Source organism: Oncorhynchus masou, chromosome 12, assembly GCF_036934945.1.
Source record: "Oncorhynchus masou masou isolate Uvic2021 chromosome 12, UVic_Omas_1.1, whole genome shotgun sequence".
Taxonomy (NCBI): domain Eukaryota; kingdom Metazoa; phylum Chordata; class Actinopteri; order Salmoniformes; family Salmonidae; genus Oncorhynchus; species Oncorhynchus masou.
The window spans coordinates 20873629-20895009 of NC_088223.1; the positions used below are offsets into that span (position 1 = coordinate 20873629).

The 21381-nt window shown below is 45.6% G+C and overlaps 1 protein-coding gene across 2 annotated transcripts; it reads right to left on the bottom strand.

The window, feature by feature from the left end:
• Positions 1 to 793: 793 nt before the first annotated feature.
• On the bottom strand, positions 794 to 20718 carry sla1a (Src like adaptor 1a). 2 transcript variants are annotated; one of them, XM_064979866.1, is made up of 8 exons: positions 20540 to 20718; positions 17474 to 17564; positions 17082 to 17178; positions 14986 to 15072; positions 14782 to 14885; positions 9167 to 9298; positions 3780 to 3909; positions 794 to 3598 (listed from the first exon to the last, which is right to left on the bottom strand). In XM_064979866.1, exons 2-8 carry the CDS (start codon positions 17544 to 17546, stop codon positions 3382 to 3384), a joined length of 840 nt encoding a protein of 279 aa, XP_064835938.1. In that variant the 5' UTR covers positions 17547 to 17564; positions 20540 to 20718; the 3' UTR covers positions 794 to 3381. The 2 variants fall into 2 exon arrangements, with proteins under 2 accessions (XP_064835938.1, XP_064835937.1); XM_064979865.1 differs by having other exon boundaries at positions 17082 to 17181.
• Between the last annotated feature and the right edge of the window lie 663 nt (positions 20719 to 21381).

Here is a 21381-nt window from a genome sequence, read left to right on the forward strand (position 1 = left end):
CCAGACGGACTTCAAATTCACTGTTGATTTACCCCACGGGAAATTCCTTCTCAGATCAATCCCAAAGGCTCAGATAAGGACAAATGTGTGCTTTGGAGGAAAAAATAGTATCTCGTAACAGATAATGAGAACCAATGTGTGCTTTGGAGGAAAAATAGTATCTCGTAACAGATGATGAGAACCAATGTGTGCTTTGGAGGAAAAATAGTAACTCATAACAGATGTTAATATCCTAAATAGAGTAGCTGGCCACTAAGTCTCTTAGTCCTTCTTTTAAACATATTTGTTGTGTGCTTTATGTTATTTAGATAGGACAGTGATAAGGAGACAGGAAAGATAGCAATAGTTCAGAAGGGCAGTGGTTCAGATTCAAACTCATGCCAGCACTTCTCAAATCTCTCCTCTGGGACCCCCAGATGTTTCACAATTTAGTTGTAGCCCTGAACTAACTCACGTGATTCACCTAGTCAAGGGCATGTTGATAAGTTGAAAAGTTTAATCAGGTGTGCTAGCTCTATGTCATGACGTTCTATTAGTTAATGTGACGACTGTTGCTCATCAAATGATTACAAGTTTCTAATCAAGCAATTATTAACTCATTAATCTGGGGCACCATGGGAAAACTAGTTTTCATTGAGTTTCTATTTCACAAATTAACTCAAAGAATATCACAATATCGATTTTACAACAGCAGCTAATTAACCAGTTACCTCTTACAATCTCGTTCTGATCGTCGTATAGCCTGTGAATCTGCACGGACCCGGGTCTCACCAATGAGTTCGTACCACACCAATCTTAGTTTAATGTTTATTTACTAAAAAGCTAAAATTATGATAAAAGATACACATAGACAAAACACATTATAGGCTATTGATTAGAACTTAGTATAACGGGCCAACACACTATGGCGCGTGTTACCCAAAATGGGGATTTCAGAAGAGAAAAAGAGAAAGTACACGAGGGAAATATACATTTGGGTGAATTTGTCAGCTATGCTTATCCTAACCCCAGCCTTGCCCCAAACTGCCACTCTTATGGGTCAGAATATAATGATGTAATTACGTGGGGTAGATCTCCAAGGATTCTCTGCGTGGACCGTTCACGGGACCGTTCAGCTACTCGATGACGCACTTCTCCTGCGCACCTCTCTGATCGTCCTCCCGATGTCAGTGTCCTTTTGGCTTGGGAGTCTGCTCCCTCTCCCTGGAAGGGGTCTTCTGAGGACAGACAGCTCTGCAGCTCAGAGCTCACAGCATAGGAATGAAACCCTTTAGGTACCATGATTAGCTGGGATTGGATGCTAAGGGGGTCCGGCTTGAATTCACCCGCTTAGACACAGCTACTCATCCCTAGCTTGGGTAGAAAAGGATTTCTTTGTCTTCAAACTTGTGTTGCGTTCTGGGTTCGTTGACGTTTTAGACCTTGGCTGCAGCTTGGGTCATGTAGTCTCCCGTAAATTCTAAACTCACAGGTTTTATACCCTTGGGTCAGAAGTGGGCGTAACCGACTTTAGGGCAATTCTCTGGGCGTACCAAGTTAATGAGGGCAGGGTCTAGATTTTACTCAAACCCAATTTTAGACATCTAACTTTACATTTAATTTACCAAAACACTCCCTTTGATTTGGACATTTTTCACACAACGTACAATGTATAAACATCAAACAAATACTCGGAAAACTCTTCCCGTTACAATATTTTCGTAATAACGTAATCTATTAACCTTTAATAACAAAACAAAAATGACATACATTTTCATATTCCATCTATCGTCATGACCACCATTGTGCCTGACGGAAACCATTGTTCCGAAGTCCCTTTATTTCATGTTTAATGAGGCTGGTTCTCCATAGTAACAGGACAAAGAAATTTGTCTGTGACCTGAGATTTACCAGGGGTGTGAGGGGTCATAAAACCCCCACATCTTCAGACCCCTAGATCTCTCCTCCTCTGTTGGGGTTGAGAGATAATCTGTAGGGTTGTGGTCTCCTGTAACCTGACCTGATCAGGACAGTCATGACATCTAGAATAGATCAAATACATGGAAATTCTGGGGGTCCCTGAGGAGAAGTTTGAGAATGTAACGTTATGACTATAACTACTGTTCCCTGAAGGAGGGAAACAAGGTACAGCATACAAGGGGGAGTCTCACTCTCTCAACATTTGTTGACGTATCGACAGTTGCACCTGACAAGGCCAATGAAATCCGCACCTCGCTGGAAGACCTTCTTAGTGACTTTCCCCTGTCCCAGCTGTAAGCACCCTGTGGGCTACACTGGGAGAAGTGACATCCAAGTGATAAAACCTTACAAAAGTGTGTGGTGATGCCCAACTCGCCGCAGCACCAATATCTCCTATAGTCAACCATTTAAACATCGGCCAAAATGCTGCCAGCCCCCTGGTGGAGTGGGTGCATACTCCACTAGGTAACCCTTGTCCCTTGCTGTTTTATGGCAGGAGATAGCCTCCACAATCCAGTGGGAGAGACACTGCTCAAAGTGCCTTGAAACTGAGCTGGATTAGCAAAACAGACAAAAAGCTGGTCACACAACCGGAAAACCCAGGTTGTTCAATGTATGTGCGTAGAGCTTGCACCAGACACAGGGCATGTAACCTCTGTTGCTCTTCAGAAGCAAATGGAGGAGGCAAAAAGGGAAACACCTCAAAAGCTAAGGACTTGTAGGGCATGGCTATTACTTTTGGGGCAAAGGCCACATTTGGACACAAGGTCACCTTAGAGTCGCCCGGGGCGAACTGAGTAAAGGAAGGGTGTACACCTTTCAGTAACTGCAACACCAGTGGGTGAGCCCCTGGTGAGGCTCAGTCAATTCCCACATGCTGAGATAGCGGCCATATACAATTTTAAAGTGGAGAATGCTTTTAAAGCTCCTGTAGAAACAAGTATTTCCCAGAGCACTGAAAATGAACCAGCCCTTTATCTTGGCTCCAGAGCTCAAACACTTGCCACTTATACTCATTCAGCCTCTCATGGATGTGACAATATTTCCCCATAGTATGTTGACTCACTGAAGGAAAATGTAACATTTTCACCATAACTACTGTTCCCTGAAGGAGGGAAATGAGGTACAACACCTGTTTTGGCCCAGCACCGCCTGTTCCTGGGCTCAGTGAAGAGTGGTATTAAATTGAAGGAATGAATCTGAGCCTCACGTTTATCACCTGTGGAAGGTGGGACTTCCAGTGAGGTGTGGATTTCATTGGCCTTGTCAGGTTGTGATTGTACATCCTACAGCCGAAGAAGCGAGAGTGCAACTCCCCTGTAATATGTTGTACCGAAGTTGACTGACTGAAAGGGAACCACTAGCCTAGGCTATATATGTGTACTGGGGTTCGCAGAACTAAGTGTTGCACCATCCAGGCCACTACATATCATAGTCCTCATCCAAGTCCATATGGCTGATGCTGTGGTCTGTCACACAGACAGATTTGCTCTTCTTCTTGCGGTTCTTCTTCTGCTGTCCTGGGTCATGATCCCCGACCAGAGAGAGGTAAGAGGCCATGCTGTTTCTGACACCGTAGCTCACCATGGTATTCCTGTGCTCCTGGCCCTGCGCAGCCCCTGCACTGATCAGATCTTTCCTGTTGATTGGTTCATATATATAGAGAGAGGGGTGATTAGAACATGTTTGAGCCAATCATGCAGTCACATCTTCCCAGTTTTCCCACAAGCCATGTTTTCCATTGGCCAAAAAGCAGGACTACAATTTGATTGCAGAGTTATGAGAGCTGCAACGAATGATACTAAACTATGGGTCTGTACCTGTCTATTTTCTTCCAGTCAAAGTTGTGTCGCATCCTTACAGGGGGTGGCTGAGAGGTGATGTCTATGGGGCTGATAGTCCCAGACAGACACGGGCCAGTGAGAACACAACACAGACCATCTGCAGAGTCTTGGAGACCAGAGATGGACTGGGTTAGAAACAAGACACATGCACATACACTGTATTTAATCAAAAACAAACACATACTGTATGCTCACAAGTGCTCATGACATGAATTTTACCTTACAAGCACAAACACACACATACACACAAACCTATGCCTTCTAAAACGTTCATATGGTGTAGTTAGGAGGTGCATGCGCATACCAATAAGAAGCATTGGGTGTGAGTTGCTCCGTTTTGTACTGACAAATCTGTGGTTATAGGTAAAAGCCAGACAAATCAACCTTTAAAATCCATAGATCAATATATCCCAAAGCAACTGGGAGAGAATGAGCGGTCAGTTATGTACAACAGCAAACCAATCCGTTTTTTATTTTCGCCTAACCATACCACCCCTCCCCTAATTGGAGTAAACTAATGGACAACAACACTTGGGCTTCTACTTCCAGCTTATACATACTATGTACATTTTACGGACACAGTATATTGTACATTAGTAATCTTTTGTTTGTTTTTAGTCCCCTCCTTCAGCTACCCTCAACCCCTTCATCATTTCCTCCCCTTTATATGTCACTGTCTTATGTTCACTCACCAGTTGGTATTGTTCTTGTTTGACGGCGTGTTGCATCATAGAATTATCTTGTTCCTGTTTTTGTTGTTTTATTCAACTTTTCTGCTTCCCGACTCAGCTCTGTTATTACAGAATACCAACTCAAACTATGGAAGCAGCAGGTAAATCGGATATCTTTTAGATGGTCATCGAGCAAGGGTACCTTCTACGTCAACACCATCACCAGCTGGCTCAACTGGGGATGGCCATGGAAGAGGTTCTCCGCAGTTTGCAGCGTCTCGAGAGACGTTGCAGACCAGCAGCAGAGGATACTCTAGAGCCAGTCTACCCAGCGAGCCAGCAAAAACGGCCCATTCAGCAACCCGCTCAGGACAGTGAAGCTCGTCTTTCCCTCCCACAGAAATACGACGGTACACCATCCAAATGCCGTGGCTTCCTCTTTCAGTGCTCCCTCTATTTTTCACACCAGTTGGGAGCCCCCCAACACCAAGAGGTCTAAGGTTGCCATGATTATATATCTGCTGACCGGGCTGGCATTGGAATGTGCTACATCCATCTGGGAGAGAGGAGAGGAGAGGAGAAGCTAGATTCTCATGATGGTTTCATGGCTCTGTTTAAATGCATTTTTGATCATCCCGCGGAGGGCAGAGAGGAAGTTGAGTGTCTCCTTCAGCTACAGCAGGGGAATCAGACCGCTGCTGAGTATCCGCTCACCTTCCGGACAGTAGCAGCTTCCAGTGGATGGAATGAGCCGGCGTGACGCACGATATTTAGGAGAGGTCTGTGCGAGAAGGTCCAGACGGAACTGGCCTGTCGGGATGACAACCTTATCCTGGACGCACTCATTGCGATGGCCATCCACCAGGATAACCTTCTATAGGAGCGTTTGCATTCTCATCGCTTCTCTCCTTCCTTCTGCAAGTACTCGGGATCAGAGCCTGAACCCATGGAGGTAGGGGTCACACGCCATTTCACGGCAGAACGACACAGATGGATACAGCTGGGGCTATGCCTCTACTGTGGGCAAGGAGGGCACAAACTCCGCTCCCTTGCTAAAACACCCAGATCCCATGCTACCGTTTGTGGTTGAGTTAGATGCATCTGAGATGGGCGTGGGGACAGTTTTGTCACAAAGACAGGGTAACCCATTGAAATTGTATCCTTGTGCTTTTTCCTCCAAGAAACTGTCCTCCGCAGAGGAATTACGACATCAGCAATCGAGACTCCTGGCAGTGAAGTTAGCATTAGAGGAGTGGAGACATTAGCTGGAGGGCGCAGAGGAACCGTTTATCATCCTCACCGACCATTGGAACCTAGAGTACATACGGACAGCGAGGAGACCAGTGATTTGGGACGTCGATGTGGACATCCGCCAGGCTCTGGAGAGGGAGCCTGCAACCCGGAATTGTCCTCCCGAGCGCATCTACATTCCCACAGGAATAAGAGATAGGCTGCTGACCTGGGCATGTATGTGCTCAAACCCCCCGGAATGCTCCAGCAGGGAAGCTCCTCCGACCGTGGCCCCCAATTCACATCACGAGTTTGGAGGGCCTTCTTGGAGAAGCTTGCGGTCACGGTCAGCCTCACTTCTGGGTATCGGCCTCAGTCCAACGGGTAGGTGGAGAGGATGAACCAGGAGCTGGGGCGGTTCCTGAGGAGTCACTGTCAGGACCAGTAGGGTGAGTGGGCACAATTCCTTCCCTGGGCAGAGTACCCCCAGAACTCCCTACTTCACTCCTCCACTGAGTTGATCCCCTTCCAGTGTGTTTTAGGTTTCCAGCTGGCCCTGGACCCCGGGCCAGATCGCAGCTCCTGCGGTAGATGAGTGGTTCTGGTGTGCTGAAGAGGTGTGGAGCGACACGCACGTGAGACTCCAGGGCGCCGTCCATCGTCAGAAGGAACAGGCAGACCGCCACGGCAGTGAGACCCCTGTGTTCCTTTCTGAGGACCGCGTCTGGCTCTCTACCAGGAACCTCCCACTCCACAAGCCCTGCAAGAATCTGAATCCTCTTGTTTGTGGGGCCATTCAAGGTTCTCCAGAGGGTCAGCGAGGTGACGTACAGGTTACAACTACCCAGTTACTATCATATCTCACCCTCTTTTCACGTCTCCCTTCTCAGGCCAGTGGTTCCAGGTCCCCAAGCTGATACTGTCCCCCATGACACACCTCCACCTCCCCTGGACATCGAGGGGGGTGGAGGTCCTGGGATTCATCATTACGCACACCTGTTAATCATTATAATTCACACCTGGGCTTCATTACCTTCATAATTTCCTCCCCTTTATGTCACTCTCTTATCTTCACTCACCAGTTGGTATTGTTCTTGTTTAACTTGTTATGGCTAACCCTAAGTGTCATCAACAACCGCTGAATAACATAGTGCTACATACAATAAATATTACTATAAATATTTATATTCATGAAATCACAAGTGCAATGTAGGAAAACGCAGTTTAGCCTTTTGTTAATCCACCTGTCGTGTCAGATTTTGAAATTATGCTTTACAGCCGAAAGCAATCCAAGCGTTTGTGTAAGTTTATCGATCGCATGATAAAACATTAAGTACACTTAGCATCAGGTAGCTCAGTCACGAAAATCAGAAAAGCAATCAAATTAATTGTTTACCTTTGATGATCTTCGGATGTTTTCACTCACGAGACTCCCAGTTACACAACAAATGTTCCTTTTGTTCCATAAAGATTATTTTTAGATCACACCTGGGCTTCTGTGTCCTGTGTGGCTCAGTCGGTAGAGCATGGCGCTTGCAACGCCAAGCGTCGTGGGTTCGATTCCCACTGGGGCCACCCATATGCAAAAGTAGTGGCCCCAGCCGACTTGTAAGTCGCTTTGGACAAAAGCGTCTGCTAAATGGGATATATTATTTATATATTATTATATATTAGATCCAAAATACTTCTGTTTGTTTATCGCGTTATGTTCAGAAATCCACAGGAAAGAGCGGTCACGACAATGCAGACAAATTCCAAATAGTTTCCATAATGTCCACAGAAACATGTCAAATGTTTTTTATAATCAATCCTCGATAATATATCAACCGCAAATGTCTTTCACAGTAGGAGAGTGAAAAGCAATACCTATCCAAACTCTGTTGCGCAAGCAAAACTCATGTGACCACCTGACACGATGTTATCGTTCTGACCCATTTTTCAAAATAAAAGCCTAAAACTATGTCTGAAGACTGTTGACACCTTGAAGAAGTGTTAGGAAAAGGAATCTGGTTCATATCCCTTTAAATGCAGCAAAGGGAGGCTATGGAACATGGAGTATTCAAAATAGAAGCCACATCCTGCTTTGATTTTCCTCAGGGTTTTGCCTGCAATATCAGTTCTGTTATACTCACAGACAAAAATTTTGACAGATTTGGAAACGTTAGAGTGTTTTCTATCCAATACTAATAATAATATGCATATATTAGCAACTGAGACTGAGGAGCTGGCCATTTACAATGGGCACCTTTTCATCCAAGCTACTCAATACTGCCCCTGCAGCCATAAAATGTTAACAGCGTGTTGCATCATGGAATTCTCTCGTTTTTGTTGTTTTATTGAACTTTTCACTTGCACCTGCTTCCCGACTCACAGCTCCATTATTACAGAAATATATTTGAGATCCTTCACTCTTTGCCTTGATGACAGATTTGCACATTCTTGGCACCGTCTCCAATATTGAAAACTCAAATACATGTAACTGAAAAGTTTGTCTTTTGGACATCCAAGCAATGTTGAGGGAATCCTATTTGAATCGGAAAAGGAAACTTATATGATAGGTAATATATATAAAACCATGGAAAAAGCCTATCTAACTGACAATCTCTTAGAAAAAAACAAGACTTAAAAGTAACTGATAGACACAAGATGGAGGGAGTTTTGGAACATAACTAACGAAATTACAGGTAACAAATGTATGCTTAATCCAGTATCAACTAATGTCTAGAATTTATTATACAAAATAAAAAATATTCTCAGCACAATGGCAGAGTCATGTCTTAAGTGTATAACTAATGACTCAACTCAATGCTTTCTTGGAATGCTATGAAGTCTGGAAGTTGTGGGCGGAGTTGGAAAGTTGGCTGTCAGAAGTATTACAATGTAAACTTACTTTTAAACAATCTATCTGCATATTTCAAGACATGACATATGGGGGTGTAGTGAGAGAACCAATGGGGTGGACCATACTTTAATCGTCAATTATTTTGAAAAAAATCTCTTCTCAAAAACTGGAAATCAAATGATCCTTCATCACTACGACAGTGGATGACTCCAATGTATTATTATTTATTATTATTTAAATATTGAATAATGAGTGTGGGCTACAGAAAAAAAAGAACGATGCAATTTGAGGCCATATGGCATAGAGTGCTACAAGCACTGGGAAGTTCCAGGGGATGAAGGATGAGAGGGAGTGGGATTGTGAGAAATGTGTGTGTGTTTGTTTGTCTTTTGTATGGTTATTGTTTGAGAAAATAAACAAAAGTAAAACAGTGTGACAGTCAATATGAAAGTCATAGTCTCAGCACAAATATGTTAAAATGGACAACAATAATACAATATGTACTTTCAGAGCTAGGCCAACACACAGTGGAAATATGGTTAGCATCTGATAAGAAGAACAAAGCTATTTAAAAATGCTTGAGGTTATTTTTAGTGTGTGTGTTTCTGTCTTGGACTCACCAGAGTAGTGGTTTACCATCTCTTCCAAGCACTGGAAAGTCAGACGAGGAGAGATGTAATACCAGCTGTTCTCCAGGCGAAAGATTTTATAGTGCTGGATGGATCTGTGCTTTACAGACATGGAGTAGACACCTGCAAATATAATATAACATAAAAGGCATTAGGTATAGGCCTAGATAGATCTTAATAGATACCCATCTCCCATCATCCTACTGACGTCCAGTTTAATAACCCCCTTGAGTTGATGTCTGCACCCGGAAAATCAAATTAGCATAATACATTTAAAAAAACCTGTCTGTTCAATCCTCCATCAATGGCGGCCTTCTACATCTTAGGTGGAAGGTGGCTGAGCTACAGTGATGTTTGTCAGGACATGGGACATCCCGAAAATTGGTCTTCTCACTAAAACGTTTGTAGTGTCCGAATGGTTTGCCTACAAACCAATAATAACTGGCACTCTATAATGGGACCAAAGATGAGACTCTCACGATGGTGTGCTCCGTTTTGACCCTGACAAGACTTACTTGTCTGCAGGTAGCTATGTACCAGTTAAAAAATGAATGTAAGAACAGTGCCTTCATAAATTATTCATACCCCTTGACATTTTGTTGTGTTACAGTGTGAATTTAAAATGTATTACATTTATATGTGTCACTGGCCTACACACAATACCCCATAATGTCAAAGTGGAATTATGTTTTTATCATTTTAAAAGGCTAATTGATCATTAGAAAACTCTTTTGCAATTATGTTAGCACAGCTGAAAACTGTTGTCCTATTTAAAGAAGCAACTGACCTTCTCTAGACTAGTTGAGTATCTGGAGCATCAGCATTTGGGGGTTTGATTACAGGCTCAAAATGTCCAGAAATAAAGAAATGTCTTCTGAAACTCGTCAGTCTATTCTTGTTCTGAGAAATGAAGGCTATTCCATGCGAGAAATTGCCAAGAAACCGAAGATCTCGCACAACGCTGTGTACTACTCCCTTCACAGAACAGTGCAAACTGGCACTAACCAGAATAGAAAGAAGAGTGGGAGGCCCCGTTGCACAACTGAGCAAGAGGTCAAGTACATTAGAGTGTCTAGTTTGAGAAACAGATGCCTCACAAGTCCTCAACTGGCAGCTTCATTAAATAGTTCCCGCAAAACACCAGTCTCAACGTCAACAGTGAAGAGGCGACTCAGGGATGTTGGCCTTCTAGGCAGAGTTCCTCTGTCCAGTGTCTGTCTTCTTTTGCCCAACTTAGTATTTTCTTTTTATTGGCCAGTCTGAGATATGGCTTTTTCTTTGCAACTCTGCCAAGGAGTGATGGTTGCTGATAATGGGCCTTTGTATGCCTACGTAGATATTCCATTAAAAAATCAGCCATTTCCAGCTGCAATAGTCATTTACAACATTAACAATGTCTACACTGTATTTGATGTTATTTGAATGGACCAAAATATTTGCTTTTCTTCAAAAAAGGAAATTCCTAAGTGACCCCATGCTTTTGAACCGTAGCGGATATATAGATATATACAGTTGAAAACGGAAGTTTACATACACAACTCATTTTTCAACGACTCCACAAATTTCTTGTTAAAAAACTATAGTTTTGGCAAGTCGGTTAGGACATCTATTTTGTGCATGACAATACATTTTTCCATTAATTGTTTACAGACAGATTTTTTCACATATAATTCACTGTAATTCCAGTGTGTCAAAAGTGTACATATACTACGTTGACTGTGCCTTTAACCAGCTTTGAAAATTCCAGAAAATTATGTCATGGCTTTTGAAGCTTCTGAATATCTAATTGATATCATTTGAGTCAATTGGAGGTGTACCTGTGGATGTATTTCAAGGTATACCTTCAATCTCAGTGCCTCAAATCCTCCAAGACCTCAGAAAACAATTGTAGACCTTCCCAAGTCTGGTTCATCCTTGGGAGCAATTTCAAATGCCTGAAGGTGCCATGTTCATCTGTACAAACAATAGTACGCAAGTTTAAACACCATGGGACCACGCAGCCGTCATACCGCTCCGCCATCATACCGCTCAGCCGTCATACCGCTCCGCCGTCATACCGCTCAGCCGTCATACCGCTCAGCCGTCATACCGCTCAGCCTTCATACCGCTCCGCCGTCATACCGCTCAGCCGTCATACCGCTCCGCCGTCATACCGCTCAGCCTTCATACCGCTCCGCCGTCATACCGCTCAGCCTTCATACCGCTCAGCCGTCATACCGCTCCGCCGTCATACCGCTCCGCCGTCATACCGCTCAGCCGTCATACCGCTCCGCCGTCATACCGCTCCGCCGTCATACCGCTCCGCCGTCATACCGCTCAGCCTTCCTACCGCTCCGCCGTCATACCGCTCCGCCGTCATACCGCTCCGCCGTCATACCGCTCCGCCGTCATACCGCTCAGCCGTCATACCGCTCCGCCGTCATACCGCTCCGCCGTCATACCGCTCCGCCGTCATACCGCTCAGCCTTCATACCGCTCCGCCGTCATACCGCTCAGCCGTCATACCGCTCCAGCCTTCATACCGCTCCGCCGTCATACCGCTCCGCCCGTCATACCGCTCCGCCGTCCCGCCGCTCCGCCGTCATACCGCTCAGCCTTCATACCGCTCCGCCGTCATACCGCTCCGCCGTCATACCGCTCAGCCTTCATACCGCTCCGCCGTCATACCGCTCCGCCGTCATACCGCTCCGCCGTCATACCGCTCCGCCGTCATACCGCTCCGCCGTCATACCGCTCCGCCGTCATACCGCTCAGCCTTCATACCGCTCCGCCGTCATACCGCTCCGCCGTCATACCGCTCAGCCTTCATACCGCTCCGCCGTCATACCGCTCAGCCGTCATACCGCTCAGCCTTCATACCGCTCAGCCGTCATACCGCTCCGCCGTCATACCGCTCCGCCGTCATACCGCTCCGCCGTCATACCGCTCAGCCTTCATACCGCTCCGCCCGTCATACCGCTCAGCCGTCATACCGCTCAGCCGTCATACCGCTCAGCCCCGTCATACCGCTCCGCCGTCATACCGCTCCGCCGTCATACCGCTCCGCCGTCATACCGCTCAGCCTTCATACCGCTCCGCCGTCATACCGCTCAGCCGTCATACCGCTCCGCCGTCATACCGCTCAGCCGTCATACCGCTCAGCCGTCATACCGCTCCGCCGTCATACCGCTCAGCCGTCATACCGCTCCGCCGTCATACCGCTCCGCCGTCATACCGCTCCGCCGTCATACCGCTCAGCCTTCATACCGCTCCGCCGTCATACCGCTCAGCCGTCATACCGCTCCGCCGTCATACCGCTCAGCCGTCATACCGCTCAGCCTTCATACCGCTCAGCCGTCATACCGCTCAGCCTTCATACCGCTCCGCCGTCATACCGCTCAGCCGTCATACCGCTCCGCCGTCATACCGCTCAGCCTTCATACCGCTCAGCCTTCATACCGCTCAGCCTTCATACCGCTCAGCCTTCATACCGCTCAGCCTTCATACCGCTCAGCCTTCATACCGCTCAGCCTTCATACCGCTCAGCCTTCATACCGCTCAGCCGTCATACCGCTCAGCCGTCATACCGCTCAGCCGTCATACCGCTCCGCCGTCATACCGCTCCGCCGTCATACCGCTCCGCCGTCATACCGCTCAGCCTTCATACCGCTCCGCCGTCATACCGCTCAGCCGTCATACCGCTCCGCCGTCATACCGCTCAGCCGTCATACCGCTCAGCCGTCATACCGCTCCGCCGTCATACCGCTCAGCCGTCATACCGCTCCGCCGTCATACCGCTCCGCCGTCATACCGCTCCGCCGTCATACCGCTCAGCCTTCATACCGCTCCGCCGTCATACCGCTCAGCCGTCATACCGCTCCGCCGTCATACCGCTCAGCCGTCATACCGCTCAGCCTTCATACCGCTCAGCCGTCATACCGCTCAGCCTTCATACCGCTCCGCCGTCATACCGCTCAGCCGTCATACCGCTCCGCCGTCATACCGCTCAGCCTTCATACCGCTCAGCCTTCATACCGCTCAGCCTTCATACCGCTCAGCCTTCATACCGCTCAGCCTTCATACCGCTCAGCCTTCATACCGCTCAGCCGTCATACCGCTCCGCCGTCATACCGCTCCGCCGTCATACCGCTCAGCCTTCATACCGCTCAGCCGTCATACCGCTCAGCCTTCATACCGCTCCGCCGTCATACCGCTCAGCCTTCATACCGCTCAGCCGTCATACCGCTCAGCCGTCATACCGCTCAGCCTTCATACCGCTCAGCCGTCATACCGCTCAGCCTTCATACCGCTCCGCCGTCATACCGCTCAGCCTTCATACCGCTCAGCCGTCATACCGCTCAGCCTTCATACCGCTCAGCCGTCATACCGCTCAGCCGTCATACCGCAAAGCCGTCATACCGCTCCGCCGTCATACCGCTCCGCCGTCATACCGCTCCGCCGTCATACCGCTCCGCCGTCATACCGCTCCGCCACCATACCGCTAACTGCACTATTGGTTAGAGCCTGTAAGTAAGCATTTCACTGTTGTATTCGGCGCATGTGACAAATAAACTTTGATTTGAAGGAGACGCATTTCCTAGAGATTAACGTACTTTGGTGCGAAAAGTGCAAATCAATCCCAGAACAACATCAAAGGACCCTGTGAAGATGCTGGAGGAAACAGGTACAAAAGTATATAAAAAGAAGAAGCCACTGCTCCAAAACCAGAATAAAGAAGACAGACTATGGTTTGCAACTGCACATGAGGACAAAGATTGTACTTTTTGGATAAATATCCTCTGGTCTGATGAAACAGAAATAGAACTGTTAGGCCATAATGACCATTGTTGTGTTTGGATGAGAAAGGGGGAGGCTTGCAAGCCGAAGAACAGCATCCCAACCGTGAAGCACGGAGGTGGCAGCATCATGTTCTGGGGGTGCTTAGCTGCAGTAGGGACTGGTGCGCTTCACAAAATAGATGGCAAAGTTGTGGCAATAATGGCTTAAGGACAACAAAGTCAAGGTATTGGAGTCGCCATCACAAAGCCCTGACCTCAATCCTATAGAACATTTGTGGACAGAACTGAAAAAGCGTGAGCGAGCAAGGAGGCCTACAAACCTGGCTCAGTAACACCAGCTCTGTCAGGAGGAATGGGCCACAATTCACACAACAATTTAAAGGCAATGCTACCTAATACTAATTGAGTGTATGTAAACTTCTGACCAACTGGGAATGTGATGAAAGAAACAAAATCTGAAATAAATCATTCTCTCTACTATTATTCTGACATGTCACATTCTTAAAATAAAGTGGTAATCCTAACTGACCTAAGAGAATTTTACTGATATTAAATGTCAGGAATTTTGTATTTTTTTCAGATATAGGACAGAGATTTTAAAACAATCTTCCTTTTGATAAAACATTTTTCTATCTGCTTTTCCGTGTATGAATCTGGTATTTAACACGTTTCTATGGGCTAATAGTAGTAAAGCCAAATGCAATGTTTCATCCAATAATTTGTATATATATGTACTTGTTTTATACTTAAAGAGGCATCAAAAAATACCCACCCGGCTTAGATTCTTATGGAATAACTTGGTAGGGCATTAAATGTTCATGGACTCACCTCTCTGCTGGGTGCTCTCTCTGATCATGAAGGAACCCACTCTGTTTTCAGGGAGACTAAGTAGTTCCTCTGCCTTCTGCCTCACTACTCCCTCAAACAGCCATCTTAAAACAACACACACACACACACACACGGTATACATTATATCACTGTACAGAATCAAGTCAACACAGCCTTTATTTATAGAATTTTAACATTGCTTACCCATGGTAGACTTTGGCAATATGGTTGTTAGGGATGTAGTTTTCACTTCCTGATTGGACAGACCGAACCTTCCACCAGTTGCCTTCCCTGAAAAACACAGATTAAAGGAGAATATTAATAGGCTACACTGTAACGGAAACAAAATCTGAAATTGTAGTTCTCCCCTATTTGTATAAGTGTTGTGTTATACATCAGATTTTCCCCAATGTGTTCATTCTTTGTTGTGTGCAAAATGTTATTGATTGTGTACTGTTGTTTTGCATTATTGCATGCTTAGTAGTTAGTAGTATGCAGAGTGTTCCATTTTGTTTAGGAAAGGACTGTATCTGTCCTCTTTTGTTGTCTCGGTACCTATATCTGTAACTGCATCTATCAATTTCTGCCCTAGGAAGCTTTTAGTACAGAGAAGGTTTGCAAAACTACCTGTAAATTTATCAAAGTTACTGTAATCTATGGTAATGTATACTCAAATAACTTTACAAAAAATATATATGCATACTGTATTGCTTTTTTATATATGTGTCCATGAGTTTCTAGTGGATATATATGTAAATTTCACATGCTGTTGTGCAAATGGAATAGACAGGTGGAAATTATAGGCAATTAGCAAGACACCCCCAATAAAGGAGTGGTTCTGCAGGTGGTGACCACAGACCACTTCTCAGTTCCTATGCTTCCTGGCTGATGTTTTGGTCACTTTTGAATGCTGGCGGAGCTTTCACTCTAGTGGTAGCATGAGGTGGAGTCTACAACCCACACAAGTGGCTCAGGTAGTGCAGCTCATCCAGGATGGCACATCAATGCGAGTTGCGGCAAGAAGGTTTGCTGTGTCTGTCAGCGTAGTGTCCAGAGCATGAAGGCGCTACCAGGAGACAGGCCAGTACATCAGGAGACGTGGAGGAGGCCATAGGAGGGCAACAACCCAGCAGCAGGACCGCTACCTCCGCCTTTGTGCAAGGAGGAGCACTGCCAGAGCCCTGCAAAATGACCTCCAGCAGGCCACAAATGTGCATGTGTCTGCTCAAACGGTCAGAAACAGACTCCATGAGGGTGGTATGAGGGCCCGACATCCACAGGTGGGGGTAGTGCTTACAGCCCAACACCGTGCAGGACGTTTGGCATTTGCCAGAGAACACCACGATTGGCAAATTCGCCACTGGTGCCCTGTGCTCTTCACAGATGAAAGCAGGTTCACACTGAGCACATGTGACAGAGTCTGGAGACGGCGTGGAGAACGTTCTGCTGCCTGCAACATCCTCCAGCATGACCGGTTTGACGGTGGGTCAGTCATGGTGTGGGGTGGCATTTCTTTGGGGGGCCGCACAGCCCTCCATGTGCTTGCCAGAGGTAGCCTGACTGCCATTAGGTACCGAGATGAGATCCTCAGACCCCTTGTGAGACCATATGCTGGTGCAGTTGGCCCTGGCTTCCTCCTAATGCAAGACAATGCTAGACCTCATGTGGCTGGAGTGTGTCAGCAGTTCCTGCAAGAGGAAGGCATTGATGCTATGGACTGGCCCGCCCGTTCCCCAGACCTGAATCCAATTGAGCACATCTGGGACATCATGTCTCGTTCCATCCACCAACGCCATGTTGCGCCAAAGACTGTCCAGGAGTTGGCGGATGCTTTAGTCCAGGTCTGGGAGGAGATCCCTCAGGAGACCATCCGCCACCTCATCAGGAGCATGCCCAGGCGTTGTAGGGAGGTCATACAGGCACGTGGAGGCCACACACACTACTGAGCCTCATTTTTGACTTGTTTTAAGGACATTACATCAAAGTTGGATCAGCCTGTAGTGTGGTTTTCCACTTTAATTTTGAGTGTGACTCCAAATCCAGACAAATGGGTTGATACATTTGATTTCCATTGATACTTTTTGTGTGATTTTGTTGTCAGCACATTCAACTATGTAAAGAAAAAAGTATTTAATAAGAATATTTCATTCATTCAGATCTTGGATGTGTTATTTTAGTGTTCCCTTTATTTTTTTGAGCAGTGTATATTATTCCCTCTAATATACCCTCCCTTTGCAATCCTAGTGCAGAGACTGTGGGTTTATAGTTGTTCTGACAGACAAAGTACTGACTCTACTTACTGAGACAACACCCTCAGCTTCTCTCCCATCCTAAAGATCGGCTCACTGATGTCTGGAGAAGGATAGTCATGGAGAACGACAAGCGTCTCGTCGTCTCCTGCTGAGGAACCGCCAATGTTACACAATTAGATAGACATTAACACAGAGACACAATTTGCCAGAAATATAGGAAATAATTGTCTCATTGTAACTTCTAATTCCAATGAATTATATGAAACACTTGGACAAATGGGTAAACAGTATGTCATCTAAAAAGTCCTGAGTCATCTTTCAAAGCTGTGTGAACATCATATATTTTGTAAAGCCTAAACACATTACAGTGTCAAAAACTGCAGTATCACTAAGAAACGGCAAACAACTGCTCAATATCTCAAAAAAGATTGAAGTCTTACCCTTTAATGCACTGTCATGGCAGTTTGAATTTGTTTTGTTCCCAGCTCCCTGTCCCCACATCACATTCCCCATAGCGGCACTCTAATGGGTCTGAGGACAGACAAACATACGGTATAGCTGGTCCTCAAACTAGTCATCAGCACAAACTTCCGATAGTAGACAGAGAGTAATCTGGCTGGCCAGTGAAGGCCCCATCCAGCACCTGCGTCCCTGTCATGCATGTGCATGTGTGCATGTTGTAACTTCTCCATTAACAGCCAGAGTGCTATATCTCGACCAGGACACGCAGTAGACTGCAAAACCTGAGAGGTGGCTCTGTAAATAATGAAAATACTGTATAACTTATGTTGCAAAATGTGTTAACTAATTGGAAGGTCCATTTGTGTGTACAGCAGTTGGCTATATTGTGTAGCCTATATGTTTTTTTACCTCACCCATAACGCACAGTGAAAACTCCTGGTTTTCCAAATGTTTTGTCGAATCCTGATTAAATTCAGCATTTCCAGGTTTCTATCTAGTTTTCACTATATTCACATTATAGAGTAGTAAACTGGAGTAAATGCTATATTAAAACTGTAGTGCCCAATTGTCACTCTGCTGAACTAATAAGAGAACACAGGAAACAGTGACACAGTGGAAACAATCAGAAGATAATATCTTGGTTAATTTGCATGATATGTCGGCAAATATTTATCATGCTGTGTGTCAATGCTATTTATAGTCAGAGTAAAAATGTTGATTTGACCAAATGTGACCAGCAAATCAAATTAAACGTTATATGTCACATGCACCGAATACATGTGTAGACCTTACTGTGAAATGCTTACTTAACCAACAGCACAGTTCAAGAAAATATTTAAATAAACTAAAGTAAAAAAATAATCAAAAGTAACACAATAAAATAACAATAACGAGGATATATACAGTGGATACCTGTACCGAGTCAATGTGCAGGGTTACAGGTTAGTCTAAGTCATTTGTGCATGTAGGTCGGGGTGAAGTGACAATGCATAGATAATATACAGCGTAGCAACTGTGTACAAAAACAAATGGAGGGTGGGGGGGGATTCAATGTAAATAGTCAGGTGGCCATTTGATGAATTGTTCAGCAGTATTATGGCTTGGGGGTAGAAGCTGTTAAGGAGACTTTTGGTCCTAGACTTGGCACTCCGGTACCGCATTCTGTTCGGTCGCAGAGAAAACAGTCTATGACTTAGGTGACTGGGGTCTTTGACTATTTTTTTGGCTTTCCTCTGACACCACCTGTTAAATAGGTCCTGGATTGCAGGAAGCTTGGCCTCAGTGATGTACTGGGCCGTACACACTACCCTCTGCAGCACCTTACGGTCAGATGCCGAGTAGTTGCCATACCAGACGGTGATGCAATCGGTCAAGATGCTCTCTATGGTGCAGCTGTAGAACTTTCTGAGGATCTGTGGACTCATGCCAAATCTTTTCAGTCTCCTGAGGGGGAAAAGGTGTTGTCGTGCCCTCTTCATGACTGTCTTGCTGTGTTTGGACCATGATAGTTCGCTGGTGATGTGGACACCAAGGAACATGAAATTCTCGACTCGCCCAACTACAGCCCCGTTGATGTTAATAGGGGCCAGTTTGGGTCGCCTTTCCCTATAGTCCACGATCAGCTCCTTTGTCTTGTACACATTGAGGAAGAAGTTGTTGTCCTGGCACCACACTGCCAGGTCTCGGACTTCCTCAGGCTGTCTCATCGTGGTCGGTGATCAGGCCTACCACTGTTGTGTCGTCAGCAAACTTAATGATGGTGTTAGAGTCGTGTTTGGCAATGCAGTTGTGGGTGAACAGGCAGTACAGGAGGGGACTGAGCACACACCCCTGAGGGGCACCTGTGTTGAGGATCAGCGTGGCAGACGTGTTATTGCCTACCCGTACCACCTGGGGGCGGCCCATCAGAAAGTCTAGGATCAAATTGCAGAGGGAGGTGTTTATTCCCAGGGTCCTTAGCTTAGTGATGAGCTTTGTGGGTACTATGGTGTTGAACACTGAGCTGTAGTCAATGAACAGCATTCTCACATAGGTGTTCCTTTTGTCCAGGTGGGAAAGGGCAATGTGGAGTGTGATTGAGATTGCGTCATCTGTGGATCTGTTGGGGCGGTATGCGAATTGGAGTGAGTCTAGGGTTTCCGGGTGGATGCTGTTGATGTCATGACCAGCCTTTCAAAGCATTTCATGGGTACTTATGTGAGTGCTACGGGGTGGTAGTCGTTTGGGCAGGTTACCTTTGCTTACTTGGGCACAGGGACTATGGTAGTCTGCTTGAAACATGTAGATATTACAGACTCAGTCAGGGAGAGGTTGAAAATGTCAGTGAAGACACTTACCAATTGGTCAGCGCATGCTTTGAGTACACGTCCTGGTAGTTCGTCTGGGCCCGTGGCTTTGTGAATGTTGACTTGTTTAAAGGTCTTGCTCACATCGGCTACCGAGAGCGTTATCACACAGTCATCCAGAACAGCTGGTACTCTCATGCATGCTTCAGTGTTGCTAGCCTCAAATCGAGCATGAAAGGCTTTTAGCTCGTCTGGTAGACTTGCATCACTGGGCAGCTCACATCTGAGTTTCCCTTTGTTGTCCGTAATAGTTTTCAAGCCCTGCCACATCCAACGAGTGTCAGAATCGGTGTAGTGGAACTCAATCTTAATCCTGTATTGGCACTTTACTTGTTTGATGGTTTGTCTGATGGCATAGCGGGATTTCTTATAAGTGTCCGGATTAGTGTCCCGCTCCTTGAAAGTGGGTGCTGAGGAGTATTTATGTCTGTAATAAAGCCCTTTTTATGTCTCTAAAAAAAACTCATTCTGATTGACTAGGCCTATGCCCTCCCAGGCCCACCCATGTCTGCTCTCCTGCCCAGTCGTGAAATCCATAGATTAGGGCCTAATGAATTTATTTAAATTGACTGATTTCATTCTAAGAACTGTAACTCGGTAAAATCTTTGAAATTGTTGCATTTTGCATTTATATATAGGCTTATTGCACTTTTACCAGAAACATACTGCAATAAATGTATGACAGCCTCGAAAACTCACCTAGCTGCTGAGTCGTGTGGAGTTGTCAGGCTTGGAGGGCCAGTAGCAGGGGATTCTAGTTGAGTGTGGTGTTTGGCTCTGTGTGTTGAAGATCAGCCAGAGGAAGCATATCAGCTACACTATTACTAATGACCGTAAGAGTTCCACAGTTCACACCCTCAACTGATGCATGCATAGTGAGGCGAGAGCACTTCCTCTGGCCAAACATTTGCACACACACGCACACACACACACACACACACACACACACACACACACACACACACACACACACACACACACACACACACACACACACACACACACACACACACACACACACACACACACACCACACACACACACACACTTCCTATGAAGAAATGAGGAAGGAGAAGAGAACCAGAACAAGAGACCAATGAGAATGCTAAAAGTACATACTGGTTTTAGCTTTCAGAAATGACACAAAAGAGCAAGGTTATTTCCATGCATATATGTATGCTGTACGCATCACATACATAGATTAAATTTGAACTACATAGATAGTAATTTCCTTACTAAAATTGATCAGTTACAGTTTTTTATGTGGTGAATGTTCGAAACAATTGTAACAGTCATTTTGTTTGTAGTAATTTTTTACCACACAAACATTGTTCCAAAATATGTTTACTGTACAATACAATGAATACATTGGTTTAATCACCAAAACACATTACAATTATATCTTCTCAATTTAGTTATTTTAACTATCAGTTAATCAAATAGCAGAAAATGTAAGATACAATACATGTTTCAACATCACCGACCACGATGAGACAGCTTATAGGGAGGAGATCAGAGACCTGTCATTGTGGTGCCAAAAC